Source organism: Procambarus clarkii, chromosome 64 (genome assembly GCF_040958095.1).
Source record: "Procambarus clarkii isolate CNS0578487 chromosome 64, FALCON_Pclarkii_2.0, whole genome shotgun sequence".
NCBI classification, from domain to species: domain Eukaryota; kingdom Metazoa; phylum Arthropoda; class Malacostraca; order Decapoda; family Cambaridae; genus Procambarus; species Procambarus clarkii.
Window position 1 is genome coordinate 3114991 of NC_091213.1, and position 21547 is coordinate 3136537.

The following is a 21547-nucleotide window of genomic DNA, read 5'->3' on the forward strand; positions in this document are numbered from 1 at the left end:
CTCTCTGTCTCTCTCTCTCTCTCTCTGTCTCTCTCTGTCTCTCTCTCTCTCTCTCTCTCTCTCTCTCTCTCTCTCTCTCTCTCTCTCTCTCTCTCTCTCTCTCTCTCTCTCTCTCTCTCTCTCTCTCTCATATTTTCTTAAAATGTTCCAGGCAGCGTTTTCTTATCAGTCCCCCACCTCGCCGTTCCTCGTTTTCTAATCTTCCAAATTACAATTTTGAGTTTTTCTATTTTCTTTTTCTTTCCTTTTTCCATTAACTAGTATCATCATCGGCATCGTCGTTATCACTATCGTCACTATCACCATAATCAACGTCACAATCACTTTTATTGTCGTTTGCGAAATATTTCACATTCATCATCTTCTTGTCTGGTGAGGAGACCTTGTTTACATCCGCCATCTTCTCTCTCTCTGCTGCTGTGTATAACCCGATACAATAACAACAGTTGATTGGCAAGTTTTCATGCTTGTAAACTGTTTAATAAATGTAACCAAAGCCGTCAAAGATTGAGGAAAGATGTACACGTTCGTAATTATTTGCGTAAGTGCTTTCGTGAATCTGGCCCCAGGCCGCGGGAACCTTCACCCTCGGGAATCACTGAAAGGTGCAGTAAGGTCACATGATAAGACAGCTTTAATGTGATCAACAGACAACTATACTGCCTTGCCAGTGTTTCATAGTGAGGCTACCTCGGGCTATATGCGATAGGAGGCGCCGAGCTTCCTGATTCACGAAGCACTTACGCAAGTACTTACAAACCTGGGGCCAGATTCACGAAGCACTTACGCAAGTACTTACAAACCTGGGGCCAGATTCACGATGCAGTTACGCAAGTACTTACAAACCTGGGGCCAGATTCACGAAGCAGTTACGCAAGTACTTACAAACCTGGGGCCAGATTCACGATGCAGTTACGCAAGTACTTACAAACCTGGGGCCAGATTCACGATGCAGTTACGCAAGCACTTACAAACCTGGGGCCAGATTCACGATGCAGTTACGCAACCACTTACAAACCTGGGGCAAGATTCACGATGCAGTTACGGAACCACTTACGAACCTGTCCATCTTTCCTCAATCTTTGACGGCTTTGGTTACATTTATTAAACAGTTTACAAGCATGAAAACTTGCCAATCAACTGTTGTTATTGTTATAAACAGCCTCTTGGTGCTTCGGAGCTCATTAACTGTTTAATAATTGTAAACAAAGCCGCCAAAAACAAAGAAAAGATGTACAGGTTCGTAAGTGCTTGCGTAACTGCTTTCGTGAATCTGGCTCTTGGCTACAGGTAAACAATAGAGCAAGTGAAGGAGGAGGGTATTCAGACCCAAGATAGATTCGGATTTTGGTTCGGGTCAGAGAATCCACATTCAGGGTAGTCTCTCTCTCTCCCCCCCGCCCCCCCAAAAATAAATCGCACAGGAAGTAGTCCACAAGAATCTTGGACCCTGTTGGGTCTTGCCAAACTCGTCTAGCAAGGGCTAGAAAAGGCCTTTGGTGCTGATACCTGGTTGATGGGGTTCTGGGAGTTGTTCTACTCCCCAAGCCCGGCCCGAGGCCAGGCTTGACTTGTGAGAGTTTGGTCCACCAGGCTGTTGGTTGATACCTGGTTGATGGGGTTCTGGGAGTTGTTCTACTCCCCAAGCCCGGCCCGAGGCCAGGCTTGACTTGTGAGAGTTTGGTCCACCAGGCTGTTGGTTGATACCTGGTTGATGGGGTTCTGGGAGTTGTTCTACTCGCCAAGCCCGGCCCGAGGCCAGGCTTGACTTGTGAGAGTTTGGTCCACCAGGCTGTTGGTTGATACCTGGTTGATGGGGTTCTGGGAGTTGTTCTACTCCCCAAGCCCGGCCCGAGGCCAGGCTTGACTTGTGAGAGTTTGGTCCACCAGGCTGTTGGTTGATACCTGGTTGATGGGGTTCTGGGAGTTGTTCTACTCCCCAAGCCCGGCCCGAGGCCAGGCTTGACTTGTGAGAGTTTGGTCCACCAGGCTGTTGGTTGATACCTGGTTGATGGGGTTCTGGGAGTTCTTCTACTCCCCAAGCCCGGCCCGAGGCCAGGCTTGACTTGTGAGAGTTTGGTCCACCAGGCTGTTGGTTGATACCTGGTTGATGGGGTTCTGGGAGTTCTTCTACTCCCCAAGCCCGGCCCGAGGCCAGGCTTGACTTGTGAGAGTTTGGTCCACCAGGCTGTTGGTTGATACCTGGTTGATGGGGTTCTGGGAGTTGTTCTACTCCCCAAGCCCGGCCCGAGGCCAGGCTTGACTTGTGAGAGTTTGGTCCACCAGGCTGTTGGTTGATACCTGGTTGATGGGGTTCTGGGAGTTGTTCTACTCGCCAAGCCCGGCCCGAGGCCAGGCTTGACTTGTGAGAGTTTGGTCCACCAGGCTGTTGGTTGATACCTGGTTGATGGGGTTCTGGGAGTTGTTCTACTCCCCAAGCCCGGCCCGAGGCCAGGCTTGACTTGTGAGAGTTTGGTCCACCAGGCTGTTGGTTGATACCTGGTTGATGGGGTTCTGGGAGTTGTTCTACTCCCCAAGCCCGGCCCGAGGCCAGGCTTGACTTGTGAGAGTTTGGTCCACCAGGCTGTTGGTTGATACCTGGTTGATGGGGTTCTGGGAGTTCTTCTACTCCCCAAGCCCGGCCCGAGGCCAGGCTTGACTTGTGAGAGTTTGGTCCACCAGGCTGTTGGTTGATACCTGGTTGATGGGGTTCTGGGAGTTCTTCTACTCCCCAAGCCCGGCCCGAGGCCAGGCTTGACTTGTGAGAGTTTGGTCCACCAGGCTGTTGGTTGATACCTGGTTGATGGGGTTCTGGGAGTTGTTCTACTCCCCAAGCCCGGCCCGAGGCCAGGCTTGACTTGTGAGAGTTTGGTCCACCAGGCTGTTGGTTGGAGCGGCCCACAGGCCCACATACCCACCACAGCCCGGTTGGTCCGGCACTTCTTTGGAGGGAGTGTTGTACATGCTGCTATGGCGGTGTGTCCACTCACAGGATGAGTGGCGCTGCCCAATACTGTCACTATGGCGGTGTGTCCACTCACAGGATGAGTGGCGCTGCCCAATACTGTCACTATGGCGGTGTGTCCACTCACAGGATGAGTGGCGCTGCCCAATACTGTCACTATGGCGGTGTGTCCACTCACAGGATGAGTGGCGCTGCCCAATACTGTCACTATGGCGGTGTGTCCACTCACAGGATGCGTGGCGCTGCCCAATACTGTCACTATGGCGGTGTGTCCACTCACAGGATGCGTGGCGCTGCCCAATACTGTCACTATGGCGGTGTGTCCACTCACAGGATGAGTGGCGCTGCCCAATACTGTCACTATGGCGGTGTGTCCACTCACAGGATGCGTGGCGCTGCCCAATAAACTCGCCCCTCGGGGCAAAATTTAAAATTTTAACAATCTAGTTTCCTCTTGAAGATGTCCACGGTTGTTCCGGCAGTGTGTGGAAAGGTCTGTGGTACCATTTAGAGGTCAACAATGTCACGGGTCAGTTCAGTTGTGCAGAAATTGGGTTTCCTCCCACTGACGCGGGTCTTGGTGATGTGTTTGGAAGCACCAATGGTTACTGAATATATTTTTACATGTATATGATATGAGATATAAATGTCAACCATTAGATGTAATATGCACCTTACTTTAAATATAAAGTATTTTACACTACTTTTCATCTTAGAGGGGAGCCGGTGGTTGAGCGGACAGGGGACTGGACGCGTGATCCTGTGGTCCCGGGTTCGATCCCAGGCGCCGGCGAGAAGCAATGGGCAGAGTTTCTTTCACCCTGATGCCCCTGTTACCTAGCAGTAAAATAGGCACCTGGGTGTTAGTCAGCTGTCACGGGCTGCTTCCTGGGGGTGGAGGCCTGGTCGAGGACCGGGCCGCGGGGACACTAAAGCCCCGAAATCATCTCAAGATAACCTCAAGATAACCAAAAGACCGAGAAGCGATAATGTTGGACATGCAAGAGAATTTATTATTATTATTATTATTATTATTATTATTATTATTATTATTATTATTATTATTTTCTACCACAGACGTGGCCACACAGTTCCAATGCTAACCAGCATATATACATTTTCTGTCCTCCATAGCAAGAGAATGAAAGGTAAACACTAAATATTACGTTGAGATAACAACTCGAGAGACCTCATTTTGTCTGTCAAGACAATGAGTGGCTGTTCATACCCCTTTATCCCTCATTACCCCTCATTCCCTTCACTATGTCCTTGTGTAATGGGCAGGAAAATGGTCCCCATCCCCCCCCCCTCATTCCTCTAGCGATATTTTTGAGATATATACAAGAGTTGTTACATGGTTGTAGAGCCACTAGTACGCGTAGCGTTTCGGGCAGGTCCCTGGAATACGATCCCCGCCGCGAAGAATCCTTGTTACAACCAAGTACACATTTTACTGTTGAGTTAAACAGAGGCTACAGTTAAGGATTTGCGCCCAGTAAATCCTCCCCGGCCAGGATTCGAACCCATGACAAAGCGCTCGCGGAACGCCAGGCGAGTGTCTTACCACTACACCAGGGAGACTGTTATGACCTGACATGAAACACATTATTTCCGTACGAACTAACTTGGTAAATAGTTACGAATGGGTAAAACTGCCATTAGGACAATGGGTGACGGTCCCACACTCCCCATTTGTTTAACAAACAGGCAACCCGCCAAACACACACCGAAACTACGACGTTGGTACAACGTTCGAACAAGTTTTAACACCTCCTAACCAGTTATAACAACCAATATAGCAAGTTGTAACAACGTTCTAATACGTCATAAACACGTTAAGCCAAGATGTAACAACCAATATAGCAAGTTGTAACAACGTTCTAATACGTCATAAACACGTTAAGCCAAGATGTAACAACTTTATTACAAGTTGTAACAGGTGGAAAATATAGACAATTACGGTTTGTGTTTCCAGGGAAGTGCAAGGCAGAGGATAACGAAAATAACGAAGGATAACGAAAAAAGTTTATAAAGTATAAAAAGAGTTATCTCCCATCACATATCTTATTCGTTATCTCCCATCACATATCTTATTCGTTATCTCCCATCACATATCTTATTCGTTATCTCCCATCACATATCTTATTCGTTATCTCCCATCACATATCTTATTCGTTATCTCCCATCACATATCTTATTCGTTATCTCCCATCACATATCTTATTCGTTATCTCCCATCACATATCTTATTCGTTATCTCCCATCACATATCTTATTCGTTACACATTGACCTCAAAATCCCATACTGACAAATGAAGGGATATAGCATTCATCATTCCAGCTCATAAACATTAACATTTTCTATGTCGATAGGTTTAGATTAGGCTACTTTGATTAGGTTAGGTTAGGATAGTTTGGTTAGGATAGTTAGGTTAGTTAGGTTAGGATAGTTAGGTTAAGCCTGGTCTCGGACCGGGCTTGGGGGAGTAGAAAGAACTCCCAGAACCCCATCAAGCAGGGCTTAGCGCTTTCTAATGATAATTATCTTACTTATCTGATGGGAGAGGGTTGTTGCTTCACGCACACTGAGGCTTGCGTCACTAGCACAGTCGGTACGCTTCACGCACACTGAAGCTTGCGTCACTAGCACAGTCGGTACGCTTCACGCACACTGAAGCTTGCGTCACTAGGACAGTCGGTACGCTTCACGCACACTGAAGCTTGCGTCACTAGGACAGTCGGTACGCTTCACGCACACTGAAGCTTGCGTCACTAGGACAGTCGGTACGCTTCACGCACACTGAAGCTTGCGTCACTAGCACAGTCGGTACGCTTCACGCACACTGAAGCTTGCGTCACTAGGACAGTCGGTACGCTTCACGCACACTGAAGCTTGCGTCACTAGCACAGTCGGTACGCTTCACACGCACTGAAGCTTGCGTCACTAGCACAGCCGTACGCAAAAGGACGATTCGTACTCATCCAAACCTGTGACTGTGGTATAAAGTTCATCTCCCAGCCTGTTCTCCTTGGCGTGCACAACCGCACGAAATTGGTGTGCTAAGGTTATCTTGAGGTTATCTTAAGATGATTTCGGGGCATTAGTGTCCCCGCGGCCCGGTCCTCGACCAGGCCTCCACCCCCAGGAAGCAGCCCGTGACAGCTGACTAACACCCAGGTACCTATTTTACTGCTAGGTAACAGGGGCATAGGGTCAAATAAACTGTGCCCATTGTTTCTCGCCGGCGCCCGGGATTGAACCCGGGACCACAGGATCACAAGTCCAGCGTGCTGTCCGCTCGGCCGACCGGCTCCCTGACCTACACCGGACACCTTGGCAGTTCTTGAAGATTATGATTCTACTATGGCTTAAATTCTCAAGACGGTAACCAGCCTGGCGGTCAATATCGCTTCATTTTTACAAACTTGGGGTTGATAGCCCTGCATGTTACAGACCTGAGGTCAAGAGTATTGTTCGTTAGGCGTCACCCTGACGTTAGCCAGTGTTACTGACCAGTGTTACTGACCAGTGTTACTGACCAGTGTTACTGACCAGTGTTACTGACCAGTGTTACTGACCAGTGTTACTGACCAGTGTTACTGACCAGTGTTACTGACCAGTGTTACTGACCAGTGTTACTGACCAGTGTTACTCAATACGCTGCCCGATCCCTTTTGTTTACAAGCTTGTCTTTCCCTATTTCAAGTTTCTGACAAGCATTTCAAGTTGTCAACAAGCTTGCTGATACCAATATCCACCCCCCCCCCCCGGGATGATAGGATTGGGTGTAGCTTGGGTAGTGATTGTTGGCGGGGGGGGGGGGGGGGAGTGCCCGTGGTCTGAAAGTTCATAGTCTGAAAGTTCATAGTCTGAAGCCCTTGGTCTGAAAGCCTGTGGTCTGAAAGCCTGTGGTCTGAAAGCCTGTGGTCTGAAAGCCTGTGGTCTGAAAGCCTGTGGTCTGAAAGCCTGTGGTCTGAAAGCCTGTGGTCTGAAAGCCCGTGGTCTGAAAGCCCGTGGTCTGAAAGCCTGTGGTCTGAAAGCCTGTGGTCTGAAAGCCCTTGGTCTGAAAGCCCTTGGTCTGAAAGCCCTTGGTCTGAAAGCCCTTGGTCTGAAAGCCTGTGGTCTGAAAGCCTGTGGTCTGAAAGTTCATAGTCTGGAAGCCTGTGGTCTGAAAGTTTAGTCTGGAAGTCCCGTGGTCTGAAGCCCTTGGTCTGAAAGAAGGGTGTGTGATGTTATTCTTCATGAACACATTCTTACCATTGAAAAGGGTAGGCCTATAGCTTATGAAAAAGTGACGAGTATCCTATTAACTATTATTATATAAAGATATGTGAAATTCCCATCTAAAAGTATCTCTGGTTTCCCCTTGATCATCCGGTGTATGCCACAAAGGTTACCACCCTGGGGGCCTGACGGCTGAGTGGACAGCGCTCGGGGTTCGTAGTCCTAAGGTTTCGGGTTCGATCCCGGCGGAGGTGGAAACAAATGGGCATGGTTTCTTTCACCCTGATGGGCCTGTTTATCTAGTAGTAAATAGGTACCTGGGAGTTAGAGAGCTGCTACGGGCTGCTTCTTGGGGATGTGTAACAAAAAAGGAGGCCCAGTCGAGGACCGGGCCGCGGGGGACGCTAAGCCCCGACATCATCTCAGGATAACCTCTAGAAGATAACCTCCTTGTTAGATAACCTCAGACATTCTCGAGCATTAATTAATACGTTAATTTATTAATTAACATTATGTATACGTTAATTAATCTAACGTATATATCAGAATATATTGAAACCATTCACTGATAGAAAACCTTAAGTCCCAGATGGAATTATTATATACCAGGTTTCATGGTACTCCTCGAATCCTCTAAAATAATTATCAAATCATTCATTTAATATTTAAAGTAATTACTTATCAGGCTTAATGATAGGTAATTCAAACTTGTATACAAACTTGGGGGTCAATAATGTACAAAGGCCAATTGAAGAGCAGAGGTGCAACAGGTACTCTGAGAGAAAACTATCAACATCAGAGGCCCGAGACTGTTCAACACGCTTCCACTACACATAAGGGACATAACTGGCCGACCCCTCACAGTGTTCAAGAGAGAACTATCAACATCAGAGGCCCGAGACTGTTCAACACGCTTCCACTACACATAAGGGACATAACTGGCCGACCCCTCACAGTGTTCAAGAGAGAACTATCAACACCAGAGGCCCGAGACTGTTCAACACGCTTCCACTACACATAAGGGACATAACTGGCCGACCCCTCACAGTGTTCAAGAGAGAACTATCAACATCAGAGGCCCGAGACTGTTCAACACGCTTCCACTACACATAAGGGACATAACTGGCCGACCCCTCACAGTGTTCAAGAGAGAACTATCAACATCAGAGGCCCGAGACTGTTCAACACGCTTCCACTACACATAAGGGACATAACTGGCCGACCCCTCACAGTGTTCAAGAGAGAACTCTATCAACATCAGAGGCCCGAGACTGTTCAACACGCTTCCACTGCACATAAGGGACATAACTGGCCGACCCCTCACAGTGTTCAAGAGAGAACTCTATCAACATCAGAGGCCCGAGACTGTTCAACACGCTTCCACTACACATAAGGGACATAACTGGCCGACCCCTCACAGTGTTCAAGAGAGAACTATCAACACCAGAGGCCCGAGACTGTTCAACACGCTTCCACTACACATAAGGGACATAACTGGCCGACCCCTCACAGTGTTCAAGAGAGAACTATCAACATCAGAGGCCCGAGACTGTTCAACACGCTTCCACTACACATAAGGGACATAACTGGCCGACCCCTCACAGTGTTCAAGAGAGAACTATCAACATCAGAGGCCCGAGACTGTTCAACACGCTTCCACTACACATAAGGGACATAACTGGCCGACCCCTCACAGTGTTCAAGAGAGAACTATCAACATCAGAGGCCCGAGACTGTTCAACACGCTTCCACTACACATAAGGGACATAACTGGCCGACCCCCTCACAGTGTTCAAGAGAGAACTATCAAAATCAGAGGCCCAAGACTGTTCAACACGCTTCCACTACACATAAGGGACATAACTGGCCGACCCCTCACAGTGTTCAAGAGAGAACTATCAACATCAGAGGCCCGAGACTGTTCAACACTCTTCCACTACACATAAGGGACATAACTGACCGACCCCTCACAGTGTTCAAGAGAGAACTATCAACATCAGAGGCCCGAGACTGTTCAACACGCTTCCACTACACATAAGGGACATAACTGACCGACCCCTCACAGTGTTCAAGAGAGAACTATCAACATCAGAGGCCCGAGACTGTTCAACACGCTTCCACTACACATAAGGGACATAACTGGCCGACCCCTCACAGTGTTCAAGAGAGAACTATCAACATCAGAGGCCCGAGACTGTTCAACACGCTTCCACTACACATAAGGGACATAACTGGCCGACCCCTCACAGTGTTCAAGAGAGAACTATCAACATCAGAGGCCCGAGACTGTTCAACACGCTTCCACTACACATAAGGGACATAACTGGCCGACCCCTCACAGTGTTCAAGAGAGAACTATCAACATCAGAGGCCCGAGACTGTTCAACACGCTTCCACTACACATAAGGGACATAACTGGCCGACCCCCTCACAGTGTTCAAGAGAGAACTATCAACATCAGAGGCCCGAGACTGTTCAACACTCTTCCACTACACATAAGGGACATAACTGACCGACCCCTCACAGTGTTCAAGAGAGAACTATCAACATCAGAGGCCCGAGACTGTTCAACACGCTTCCACTACACATAAGGGACATAACTGACCGACCCCTCACAGTGTTCAAGAGAGAACTATCAACATCAGAGGCCTGAGACTGTTCAACACTCTTCCACTACACATAAGGGACATAACTGACCGACCCCTCACAGTGTTCAAGAGAGAACTATCAACATCAGAGGCCCGAGACTGTTCAACACGCTTCCACTATACATAAGGGACATAACTGGCCGACCCCTCACAGTGTTCAAGAGAGAACTATCAACATCAGAGGCCCAAGACTGTTCAACACGCTTCCACTACACATAAGGGACATAACTGGCCGACCCCTCACAGTGTTCAAGAGAGAACTATCAACATCAGAGGCCCGAGACTGTTCAACACTCTTCCACTACACATAAGGGACATAACTGACCGACCCCTCACAGTGTTCAAGAGAGAACTATCAACATCAGAGGCCCGAGACTGTTCAACACGCTTCCACTACACATAAGGGACATAACTGACCGACCCCTCACAGTGTTCAAGAGAGAACTATCAACATCAGAGGCCTGAGACTGTTCAACACGCTTCCACTACACATAAGGGACATAACTGGCCGACCCCTCACAGTGTTCAAGAGAGAACTATCAACATCAGAGGCCCGAGACTGTTCAACACGCTTCCACTACACATAAGGGACATAACTGGCCGACCCCTCACAGTGTTCAAGATAGAACTATCAACATCAGAGGCCCGAGACTGTTCAACACGCTTCCACTACACATAAGGGACATAACTGGCCGACCCCTCACAGTGTTCAAGAGAGAACTATCAACATCAGAGGCCCGAGACTGTTCAACACGCTTTCACTACACATAAGGGACATAACTGGCCGACCCCTCACAGTGTTCAAGAGAGAACTATCAACATCAGAGGCCCGAGACTGTTCAACACGCTTCCACTACACATAAGGGGCATAACTGGCCGACCCCTCACAGTGTTCAAGAGAGAACTATCAACATCAGAGGCCCGAGACTGTTCAACACGCTTCCACTACACATAAGGGATATAACTGGCCGACCCCTTACAGTGTTCAAGAGAGAACTATCAACATCAGAGGCCCGAGACTGTTCAACACGCTTCCACTACACATAAGGGACATAACTGGCCGACCCCTCACAGTGTTCAAGAGAGAACTATCAACATCAGAGGCCCGAGACTGTTCAACACGCTTCCACTACACATAAGGGACATAACTGGCCGACCCCTCACAGTGTTCAAGAGAGAACTATCAACATCAGAGGCCCGAGACTGTTCAACACGCTTCCACTACACATAAGGGGCATAACTGGCCGACCCCTCACAGTGTTCAAGAGAGAACTATCAATATCAGAGGCCCGAGACTGTTCAACACGCTTCCACTACACATAAGGGACATAACTGGCCGACCCCTCACAGTGTTCAAGAGAGAACTATCAACATCAGAGGCCCGAGACTGTTCAACACGCTTCCACTACACATAAGGGGCATGACTGGCCGACCCCTCACAGTGTTCAAAAGAGAACTATCAACATCAGAGGCCCGAGACTGTTCAACTCGCTTCCACTATACATAAGGGACATAACTGGCCGACCCCTCACAGTGTTCAAGAGAGAACTATCAACATCAGAGGCCCGAGACTGTTTAACACGCTTCCACTACACATAAGGGACATAACTGGCCGACCCCTCACAGTGTTCAAGAGAGAACTTTCAACATCAGAGGCCCGAGACTGTTCAACACGCTTCCACTACACATAAGGGACATAACTGGCCGACCCCTCACAGTGTTCAAGAGAGAACTATCAACATCAGAGGCCCGAGACTGTTCAACACGCTTCCACTACACATAAGGGACATAACTGGCCGACCCCTCACAGTGTTCAAGAGAGAACTATCAACATCAGAGGCCCGAGACTGTTCAACACGCTTCCACTACACATAAGGGACATAACTGGCCGACCCCTCACAGTTTTCAAGAGAGAACTTGATAAACTTCTCCAAAGGATACCTGATCAACCAGGCTGTGATTCATACGTCAATCTGCGAGCAGCCGCGTCCAACAGTCTGGTTCACCAGTTCAGCAACCAGGAGGCCTGGTTGAGGACCGGGCCGTTGGAACGTTGAGCCCCGAAATCATCGCAAGGTAGGTAAGGGCTCAGCGACAAGTACTCTGTGAGTTCATCGATAGGTTCTCTATGGGTTCATAAATAGGTATTCTGGGGCTCCGCAGGAAGTACTCTGGGGCTCCGCAGGAAGTACTCTGGGGCTCCGCAGGAAGTACTCTGGGGCTCCGCAGGAAGTACTCTGGGGCTCCGCAGGAAGTACTCTGGGGCTCCGCAGGAAGTACTCTGGGGCTCCGCAGGAAGTACTCTGGGGCTCCGCAGGAAGTACTCTGGGGCTCCGCAGGAAGTACTCTGGGGCTCCGCAGGAAGTACTCTGGGGCTCCGCAGGAAGTACTCTGGGGCTCCGCAGGAAGTACTCTGGGGCTCCGCAGGAAGTACTCTGGGGCTCCGCAGGAAGTACTCTGGATTCCTCAACAGTTTATCTTGGCGGCCCGATTAGTACTCTGTGGGGTTCATCAACTAGTTCTCTGTGGGCTCAACAAGAAGATACTGTTTGGGTTCTTCACTTCATTTTCTGTGAGTTCTTCATCAGGTTCTCTGGGGGCTGAAGAACACGTACTCTAGGGGGGTTCATCAACAGGTTCTTTGAAGTTTTTCAAGAGGTTGTGTGGCACTACTTGTCATAAGAGCCACAGTGTGTGCACTAAACCATCTCCCGAGTGCCAGTGCCAGATATCAACTACAAGATGACACCTTCCAGTTCAAAAAGAAAGTTCAAAATGAAAGTAGATTATTTGCTAACTTGTATATCAAAATGATGCCAACAGTAGGTGCTCGAGGCGTGATGGTAGAGGTAACATAGGCTGTAGGAAATATAGGCCTACTGTGACGCTGTCAGCCGTTAAGCTGCATATGTTATGGAGTAAGATTTAAGGCTGTGTGAAAATAGGCCTGGGGGAGGGGGGTGGGGTGGCCTCGCAGGCATGAAGAAGAATGCTCAACAAGTTAAAAGAAAGGACAGAACATCTCTGGACTCTTGTTCAATCTTTTTTTCTATATAAATAAAAACCAAATAGTCTGCTTGATACCCGCAGCGCCGAGGCAGCCTCGTTCTGCACCTCCACGCCAAATTGAAATTGAAATTGAAATAAGTTTATTGAGGTAAAATACACAAAAAGGGATGAGGTAGCTCAAGCTATTCTCACCCCATTCAGTAGCCAAAGGGGATCAAATATATTTTGAAAATGTCAATATAAACGATATTGAAACGATAAATTTGCATTAGTTGAAAATATGAATAAAGTTTCTAAAATTATCCCGGATCTTCCGACCTGCGCAAACCACATTCGTAATTATTTTAAGTAATCCTTTGAGTATAACTTTTGGCCGTGTGAGAAAGCTTGGGGCCGAAGCTTACTGGTGGCCACAGGCAACTGAAGATATTCTATTGCCTTCATGTTGTTTAATAAATATATATAATTCAAGTGCCATGGTCACTCCTTTCCATTGGGTTTTCAGGCAGTGAATATTTGAGTGACGCGCCCCCGACACGGAGCCCGGGTCAGCACCGGAGTCCACAGCAACAGGTGTGTGTGTGGCAGGTGTGGGAACCTGTGGTTGGTGGTCCCTTGTTGGTACTCAGGTAGCTTCAAGTCGTCGCTATCGCAGGGTCGTCGCTATCGCAGGGTCGTCGCTATCGCAGGGTCGTCGCTATCGCAGGGTCGTAGCTATTTTTCCTTCTCTTGGGCTTCGATCTCGTGGTTGTCGCTGTCACCTTGAGTTAGCGTTGTTGTTGCTGTCACCTTAGGTTATCGTGGTTGTCGTTGTCACCTTGGGCTATCGTGGTGGTGACTGCCGAGATCTTGCGGTGGTCTCAGGTGAGACCCTCCACCTTAAGGCTGCTAATACCCTTCCTCAAGAAGACCTTCTTATACTTAGTACGGCTCCCCTCCCGCCCACCAGGGTCACCGTGACCGGCATTGTGGGGGTCCAGAGGCCGGCAGTGGGGTCGAGAGACCTACAGTGGGGTCGAGAGACCTACAGTGGGGTCGAGAGACCTACAGTGGGGTCGAGAGACCTACAGTGGGGTCGAGAGACCTACAGTGGGGTCGAGAGACCTACAGTGGGGTCGAGAGACCTACAGTGGGGTCGAGAGACCTACAGTGGGGTCGAGAGACCTACAGTGGGGTCGAGAGACCTACAGTGGGGTCGAGAGACCTACAGTGGGGTCGAGAGACCTACAGTGGGGTCGAGAGACCTACAGTGGGGTCGAGAGACCTACAGTGGGGTCGAGAGACCTACAGTGGGGTCGAGAGACCTACAGTGGGGTCGAGAGACCTACAGTGGGGTCGAGAGACCTACAGTGGGGTCGAGAGACCTACAGTGGGGTCGAGAGACCTACAGTGGGGTCGAGAGACCTACAGTGGGGTCGAGAGACCTACAGTGGGGTCGAGAGACCTACAGTGGGGTCGAGAGACCTACAGTGGGGTCGAGAGACCTACAGTGGGGTCGAGAGACCTACAGTGGGGTCGAGAGACCTACAGTGGGGTCGAGAGACCTACAGTGGGGTCGAGAGACCTACAGTGGGGTCGAGAGACCTACAGTGGGGTCGAGAGACCTACAGTGGGGTCGAGAGACCTACAGTGGGGTCGAGAGACCTACAGTGGGGTCGAGAGACCTACAGTGGGGTCGAGAGACCTACAGTGGGGTCGAGAGACCTACAGTGGGGTCGAGAGACCTACAGTGGGGTCGAGAGACCTACAGTGGGGTCGAGAGACCTACAGTGGGGTCGAGAGACCTACAGTGGGGTCGAGAGACCTACAGTGGGGTCGAGAGACCTACAGTGGGGTCGAGAGACCTACAGTGGGGTCGAGAGACCCTACAGTGGGGTCGAGAGACCCACAGTGGGGTCGAGAGACCCACAGTGGGGTCGAGAGACCCACAGTGGGGTCGAGAGACCCACAGTGGGGTCGAGAGACCCACAGTGGGGTCGAGAGACCCACAGTGGGGTCGAGAGACCCACAGTGGGGTCGAGAGACCCACAGTGGGGTCGAGAGACCCACAGTGGGGTCGAGAGACCCACAGTGGGGTCGAGAGACCCACAGTGGGGTCGAGAGACCCACAGTGGGGTCGAGAGACCCACAGTGGGGTCGAGAGACCCACAGTGGGGTCGAGAGACCCACAGTGGGGTCGAGAGACCCACAGTGGGGTCGAGAGACCCACAGTGGGGTCGAGAGACCCACAGTGGGGGTCCAGAGACCGACAGTGGGGGTCCAGAGACCGACAGTGGGGGTCCAGAGACCGACAGTGGGGGTCCAGAGACCGACAGTGGGGGTCCAGAGACCGACAGTGGGGGTCCAGAGACCGACAGTGGGGGTCCAGAGACCGACAGTGGGGGTCCAGAGACCGACAGTGGGGGTCCAGAGACCGACAGTGGGGTCGAGAGACCGACAGTGGGGGTCGAGAGACCGACAGTGGGGGTCGAGAGACCGACAGTGGGGGTCGAGAGACCGACAGTGGGGTCGAGAGACCTACAGTGGGGTCGAGAGACCGAGGCCACACACCACGGGTGAAGGGGGAAGCAACACCCTTGTACCACAGAGGCGGGTGCTACATAAATGATGGGACTGCCACACTCACTAACCCCAAGTTATACGCCGTGGACCTGCACTCAGGCCTGTTTATACGGCAAAATCTGTCGGTGAAAGTGAGTCTCAACCACCTCCTTAATGTTGGTAAAGTTCCCGGCCTCCACAAGGCTCAACCCGTTCTCGCAAATTTAATAAGTCAATATTGACTTATTAAATATATGCATAGGTGACATACTTAACATAATAGATATCCTTAAAAAGATTCATAGAAAACACCGACCTTACCTAACCTTGTTAGTATCTTAAGATAAGCATCTTATTGCTTCGTAATTACAATTATTACTTAACCTATACCTATTATAGGTTAGGTAATAATTGTAATTACGAAGCAATAAGATGCTTATCTTAAGATACTAACAAGGTTAGGTAAGGTCGGTGTTTTCTATGAATCTTTTTAAGGGTATCTATTATGTTTAGTATATCACCTATGCACGTAGTTAATAAGTCAATATTGACTTTACGAATTTGCGAGAACGGGTTGCAAGGCTAGACTCTAAGGTCAATGATGCTACAAATGTGCTCTCAGAAGTCATATCATACCGTATGCATGTCATATGGGCTTCCTGGGCAGCATATAATTTTGTAATGATCCAGAGGAGGATATGTAACGTGTGTAGGATCTGGTTTCAATAGGATTTGAAATCAAGCGATTTTTGTGGCAGGAATTTCTTCTTATTTCTAAGTGTTTAGCCGTGGGATTTCCTGCTCTCTCTGTCTCTCGCTCTCCGTCTCTCGCTCTCCGTCTCTCGCTCTCCGTCTCTCGCTCTCCGTCTCTCGCTCTCTTGTCTGTCGCTCTCTTGTCTGTCGCTCTCTTGTCTGTCGCTCTCTTGTCTCTCGCTCTCTTGTCTCTCGCTCTCTTGTCTCTCGCTCTCTTGTCTCTCGCTCTCTTGTCTCTCGCTCTCTTGTCTCTCGCTCTCTTGTCTCTCGCTCTCTTGTCTCTCGCTCTCTTGTCTCTCGCTCTCTTGTCTCTCGCTCTCTTGTCTCTCGCTCTCTGTCTCTCTCGCTCTCTGTCTCTCTCGCTCTCTGTCTCTCTCGCTCTCTTGTCTCTCTCGCTCTCTTGTCTCTCTCGCTCTCTTGTCTCTCTCGCTCTCTTGTCTCTCTCGCTCTCTTGTCTCTCTCGCTCTCTTGTCTCTCTCGCTCTCTGTCTCTCTCGCTCTCTGTCTCTCTCGCTCTCCGTCTCTCTCGCTCTCCGTCTCTCTCGCTCTCCGTCTCTCTCGCTCTCCGTCTCTCTCGCTCTCCGTCTCTCTCGCTCTCCGTCTCTCTCGCTCTCCGTCTCTCTCGCTCTCCGTCTCTCTCGCTCTCCGTCTCTCTCGCTCTCCGTCTCTCTCGCTCTCCGTCTCTCTCGCTCTCCGTCTCTCTCGCTCTCCGTCTCTCTCGCTCTCCGTCTCTCTCGCTCTCCGTCTCTCTCGCTCTCCGTCTCTCTCGCTCTCCGTCTCTCTCGCTCTCCGTCTCTCTCGCTCTCCGTCTCTCTCGCTCTCCGTCTCTCTCGCTCTCCGTCTCTCTCGCTCTCCGTCTCTCTCGCTCTCCGTCTCTCTCGCTCTCCGTCTCTCTCGCTCTCCGTCTCTCTCGCTCTCCGTCTCTCTCGCTCTCCGTCTCTCTCGCTCTCCGTCTCTCTCGCTCTCCGTCTCTCTCGCTCTCCGTCTCTCTCGCTCTCCGTCTCTCTCGCTCTCCGTCTCTCTCGCTCTCCGTCTCTCTCGCTCTCCGTCTCTCTCGCTCTCCGTCTCTCTCGCTCTCCGTCTCTCTCGCTCTCCGTCTCTCTCGCTCTCCGTCTCTCTCGCTCTCCGTCTCTCTCGCTCTCCGTCTCTCTCGCTCTCCGTCTCTCTCGCTCTCCGTCTCTCTCGCTCTCCGTCTCTCTCGCTCTCCGTCTCTCTCGCTCTCCGTCTCTCTCGCTCTCCGTCTCTCTCGCTCTCCGTCTCTCTCGCTCTCCGTCTCTCTCGCTCTCCGTCTCTCTCGCTCTCCGTCTCTCTCGCTCTCCGTCTCTCTCGCTCTCCGTCTCTCTCGCTCTCCGTCTCTCTCGCTCTCCGTCTCTCTCGCTCTCCGTCTCTCTCGCTCTCCGTCTCTCTCGCTCTCCGTCTCTCTCGCTCTCCGTCTCTCTCGCTCTCCGTCTCTCTCGCTCTCCGTCTCTCTCGCTCTCCGTCTCTCTCGCTCTCCGTCTCTCTCGCTCTCCGTCTCTCTCGCTCTCCGTCTCTCTCGCTCTCCGTCTCTCTCGCTCTCCGTCTCTCTCGCTCTCCGTCTCTCTCGCTCTCCGTCTCTCTGGCTCTCCGTCTCTCTGGCTCTCCGTCTCTCTGGCTCTCCGTCTCTCTGGCTCTCCGTCTCTCTGGCTCTCCGTCTCTCTGGCTCTCCGTGTCTCTGGCTCTCCGTGTCTCTCGCTCTCCGTGTCTCTCGCTCTCCGTGTCTCTCGCTCTCCGTGTCTCTCGCTCTCCGTGTCTCTCGCTCTCCGTGTCTCTCGCTCTCCGTGTCTCTCGCTCTCCGTGTCTCTCGCTCTCCGTGTCTCTCCCTCTCCGTGTCTCTCGCTCTCCGTGTCTCTCGCTCTCCGTGTCTCTCGCTCTCCGTGTCTCTCGCTCTCCGTGTCTCTCGCTCTCCGTGTCTCTCGCTCTCTGTGTCTCTCGCTCTCTGTGTCTCTCGCTCTCTGTGTCTCTCGCTCTGTCTCTCTCGCTCTCTGTGTCTCTCGCTCTGTGTCTCTCGCTCTCTGTGTCTCTCGCTCTCGTGCCTAATTGTTGTATTCTCTCATGTAGACCCGCTACAACAGTATATACATCAATCATACTTAGGATGTATGTTCTCGCAATCAAGGTAATATTTCTGTCAAAGTTTGAGTGACCAAAGATAAGTCAGGGTCTTCCTGGAGAGAGATTATGGTGTGTTCAGGACGTGTAATTATCTTCATAAAGTTAAATGGATACCATTAGTATGAGAATTATTTCCTAGTGGAGAGCCGGTGGCCGAGCGGACAGAATACTGGACGCGTGATCCTGTGGTCCCGGGTTCGATCCCAGGCGCCGGCGAGAAACAATCGACAGAGTTTCTTTCACCCTGAATGCCCCTGTTACCTAGCAGTAAATAGGTACCTGGGAGTTAGTCAGCTGTCACGGGCTGCTTCCTGGGGGTGGAGGCCTGGTCGAGGACAGGGCCGCGGGGACATTAAGCTCCGAAATCATCTCAAGATAACCTCAAGATAGTGAAAGTGTGGACAGGAGAGCCAGGCAGGAGGGAGTGTGTGAGGTCTCCGTGAATCAACTCGCAAAATACGGCTTCAAACATTTGCTGTGCAAGACTTGTACTCACTTAGATGGGCTTGCGGGGTCGAGTTAGCCTCCTAACCCCGCCTATAGGCTAGGAGCCTTGCCTCTAAGTGGGCTAGGATGGGGATGGGGGTCCTAAGAGGCTAGGCTGTTAAGGCCGCTGCTGTTTGCTAGCATGCAGGTTATCTTGAGATATCTTGAGGTTATCTTGAGATGATTTCGGGGCTTTTTAGTGTCCCCGCGGCCCGGTCCTCGACCAGGGGACAGATTCACGAAAGCACTTGCGCAAGTACTTACGAACGTGTACATCTTTCCTCAATCTTTGACGGCTTTGGTTACATTTATTAAACAGTTTACAAGCATGAAAACTTGCCATTCAACTGTTGTTATTGTTATAAACAGCCTCCTGGTGCTTCGGAGCTCATTAACTGTTTAATAATTGGAAAATAAAGCCGCCAAAGATTGAGAAAAGATGTACAGGTTCGTAAGTGCTTTCGTGAATCTGGCCCCTGGCCTCCACCCCCAGGAAGCAGCCCGTGACAGCTGGCTAACACCTAGGTATCTATTTTACTGCTAGGTAACAGGGGCATAGGGTGAAAGAAACTCTGCCCATTGTTTCTAGCCGGCGCCTGGGATCGAATCCAGGACCACAGGATCACAAGTCCAGCGTGCTGTCCGCTCGGCCGACTGTACAATGCCCAAATTTACCACCTCTGGTACTGCTGCATTGGCGATCATAATTTGGTATTTTTCAGTACCAGCCGCACACCAGGTACTGATTCAGTGGTGTGTGGGACTATAGATCAGCTGTGCCCCACATCTGGGGCACAGCTGCGAACCCCAGCAGAGGAGCAGCTGTTTACATTCGGCCGTCAACACAGGTGTCGGCGATGCCAACAGCGCTAAGCAAGTGTATTGGAGCACTACAACCAGTAACACTTGCTACACTCGTTTCCCCTCATAACACCTGTTGTGGGGTGTCAGTGGCCTAGTTGGTGCAGGTGTACAGGGGTATTAGAGTGGTAGACGGTTGGAACAAGTGAGAGGGTGGTGGTGGAGGCCAAGACCGTCAGTAGTTTCAAAGCGTTATATGACAGAGTGCTGGGAAGACGGGACACCACGAGCGTAGCTCTCATCCTGTAACTATACTTAGGTACGTACACACACGCACGCGCACACACGCGCGCACACACGCGCGCACACAATGTTTGCGGATGATGCCAAAGTTATGAGAAGGATTAAAACAGAAGAGAACTGTTTGAGGCTTCAAGAAGACCTAGACAAGCTGAAGGAATGGTCGAACAAGTGGTTGTTAGAGTTCAACCCAACTAAATGTAATGTAATGCAGATAGGTGTAGGGAGCAGGAGGCCAGATACAAGGTATCATCTGGGAGAGGAAATTCTTCAGGAGTCAGAGAAGGAAAAAGACTTGGGGGTTGATATCACGCCAGACCTGTCTCCTGCAGCACATATCAAGCGGATAACATCAGCGGCATATGCCAGGCTGGCCAACATACGAACGGCATTCAGAAACTTGTGTAAAGAATCATTCAGAACTTTGTATACCACATATGTCAGGCCAATCCTGGAGTATGCAGCCCCAGCATGGAGTCCATATCTAGTCAAGGATAAGACTAAACTGGAAAAGGTTCAAAGGTTTGCCACCAGACTAGTACCCGAGCTGAGAGGTATGAGCTACGAGGAGAGACTACGGGAATTAAACCTCACTTCGCTGGAAGACAGAAGAGTTAGTGGGGACATGATCACCACATTCAAGGTTCTGAAGGGAATTGATAGGGTAGATAAAGACAGTCTATTTAACACAAGGGGAACATGCACAAGGGGACACAGGTGGAAACTGAGCGCCCAAATGAGCCACAGAGATATTAGAAAGAACTTTTTTAGTGTCAGAGTGGTTGACAAATGGAATGCATTAGGCAGTGATGTGGTGGAGGCTGACTCCATACACAGTTTCAAGTGTAGATACACATGGCTAACATCAGAACGGCGTTCAGGAACCTGTGTAAGGAATCATTCAGAATCTTGTACACCACATATGTAAGACCAATCCTGGAGTATGCGGCCCCAGCATGGAGCCCGTACCTGGTCAAGCACAAGACGAAGCTGGAAAAAGTCCAAAGGTATGCTACTAGACTAGTCCCAGAACTAAGAGGCATGAGTTATGAGGAAAGGCTACGGGAAATGCACCTCACGACACTGGAAGACAGAAGAGTAAGGGGGGACATGATCACAACCTACAAAATCCTCAGGGGAATCGACCGGGTAAACAAGGATGAACTTTTCAACACTGGTGGGACGCGAACAAGGGGACACAGGTGGAAGCTGAGTACCCAAATGAGCCACAGAGACGTTAGAAAGAACTTTTTCAGTGTCAGAGTAGTTAGCAAATGGAATGCATTAGGAAGTGATGTGGTGGAGGCTGACTCCATTCACAGTTTCAAATGTAGATATGATAGAGCCCAATAGGCTCAGGAATCTGTACACCAGTTGATTGACGGTTGAGAGGCGGGACCAAAGAGCCAGAGCTCAACCCCCGCAAGCACAATTAGGTGAGTACAATTAGGTGAGTACACGCGCGCGCGCGCACGCACACAGGGAGAGAGAGGGGGGGAGGAGTTTCTTTCACCTGACGGCACTATTCATATGGCAATAAATAGCTACCTAGGAGTTAGATGCTATAGGCTGCAGCCTGGGTATGTGTTCTCACCTAGTTGTGCTTGCGGGGGTTGAGCTCTGGCTCTTTGGTCCCGCCTCTCAACTGTCAATCAACTGGTGTACAGATTCCTGAGCCTACTGGGCT

At 50.4% G+C, this 21547-nt stretch overlaps 3 protein-coding genes across 5 annotated transcripts in view; 2 read left to right on the forward strand and 1 right to left on the reverse strand.

Annotated features, from left to right (window-relative positions):
- LOC123768910 (ataxin-1-like) overlaps positions 1–21547 on the forward strand; it is a 418165-nt gene that overhangs the window by 128422 nt on the left and 268196 nt on the right. The gene's annotated exons all lie outside the window — the stretch shown is intronic.
- On the forward strand, positions 12649–15630 carry LOC138354663 (uncharacterized protein DDB_G0290685-like). The gene is made up of 2 exons (XM_069309021.1): positions 12649–12687; positions 13642–15630. Exons 1-2 carry the CDS (start codon positions 12649–12651, stop codon positions 15628–15630), a joined length of 2028 nt encoding a protein of 675 aa, XP_069165122.1.
- LOC138354664 (zinc finger CCCH domain-containing protein 13-like) lies at positions 16035–18249 on the reverse strand. Its single transcript, XM_069309022.1, has 3 exons — positions 17695–18249; positions 17464–17520; positions 16035–16523 (listed from the first exon to the last, which is right to left on the reverse strand). The coding sequence occupies exons 1-3, from the start codon at positions 18247–18249 to the stop codon at positions 16035–16037; spliced, it is 1101 nt and encodes a 366-aa protein (XP_069165123.1).

Coding starts and splice junctions, on each gene's coding strand:
- LOC138354663 (XM_069309021.1), top strand. CDS start 12,649: ATGATGCCAACAGTAGGTGCTCGAGGCGTGATGGTAGAG. Junction 12,688..13,641: donor CTCGAGGCGTGATGGTAGAG/GTAACATAGGCT, acceptor CTGTCACCTTAG/GTTATCGTGGTTGTCGTTGT.
- LOC138354664 (XM_069309022.1), bottom strand. CDS start 18,249: ATGATTGATGTATATACTGTTGTAGCGGGTCTACATGAGAGAATACAA. Junction 17,521..17,694: donor GAGAGCGAGAGAGACGGAGA/GCGAGAGAGACG, acceptor GAGAGAGACGGA/GAGCGAGAGAGACGGAGAGC. Junction 16,524..17,463: donor AGAGAGACGGAGAGCGAGAG/AGACGGAGAGCG, acceptor GAGAGAGACAAG/AGAGCGAGAGAGACAGAGAG.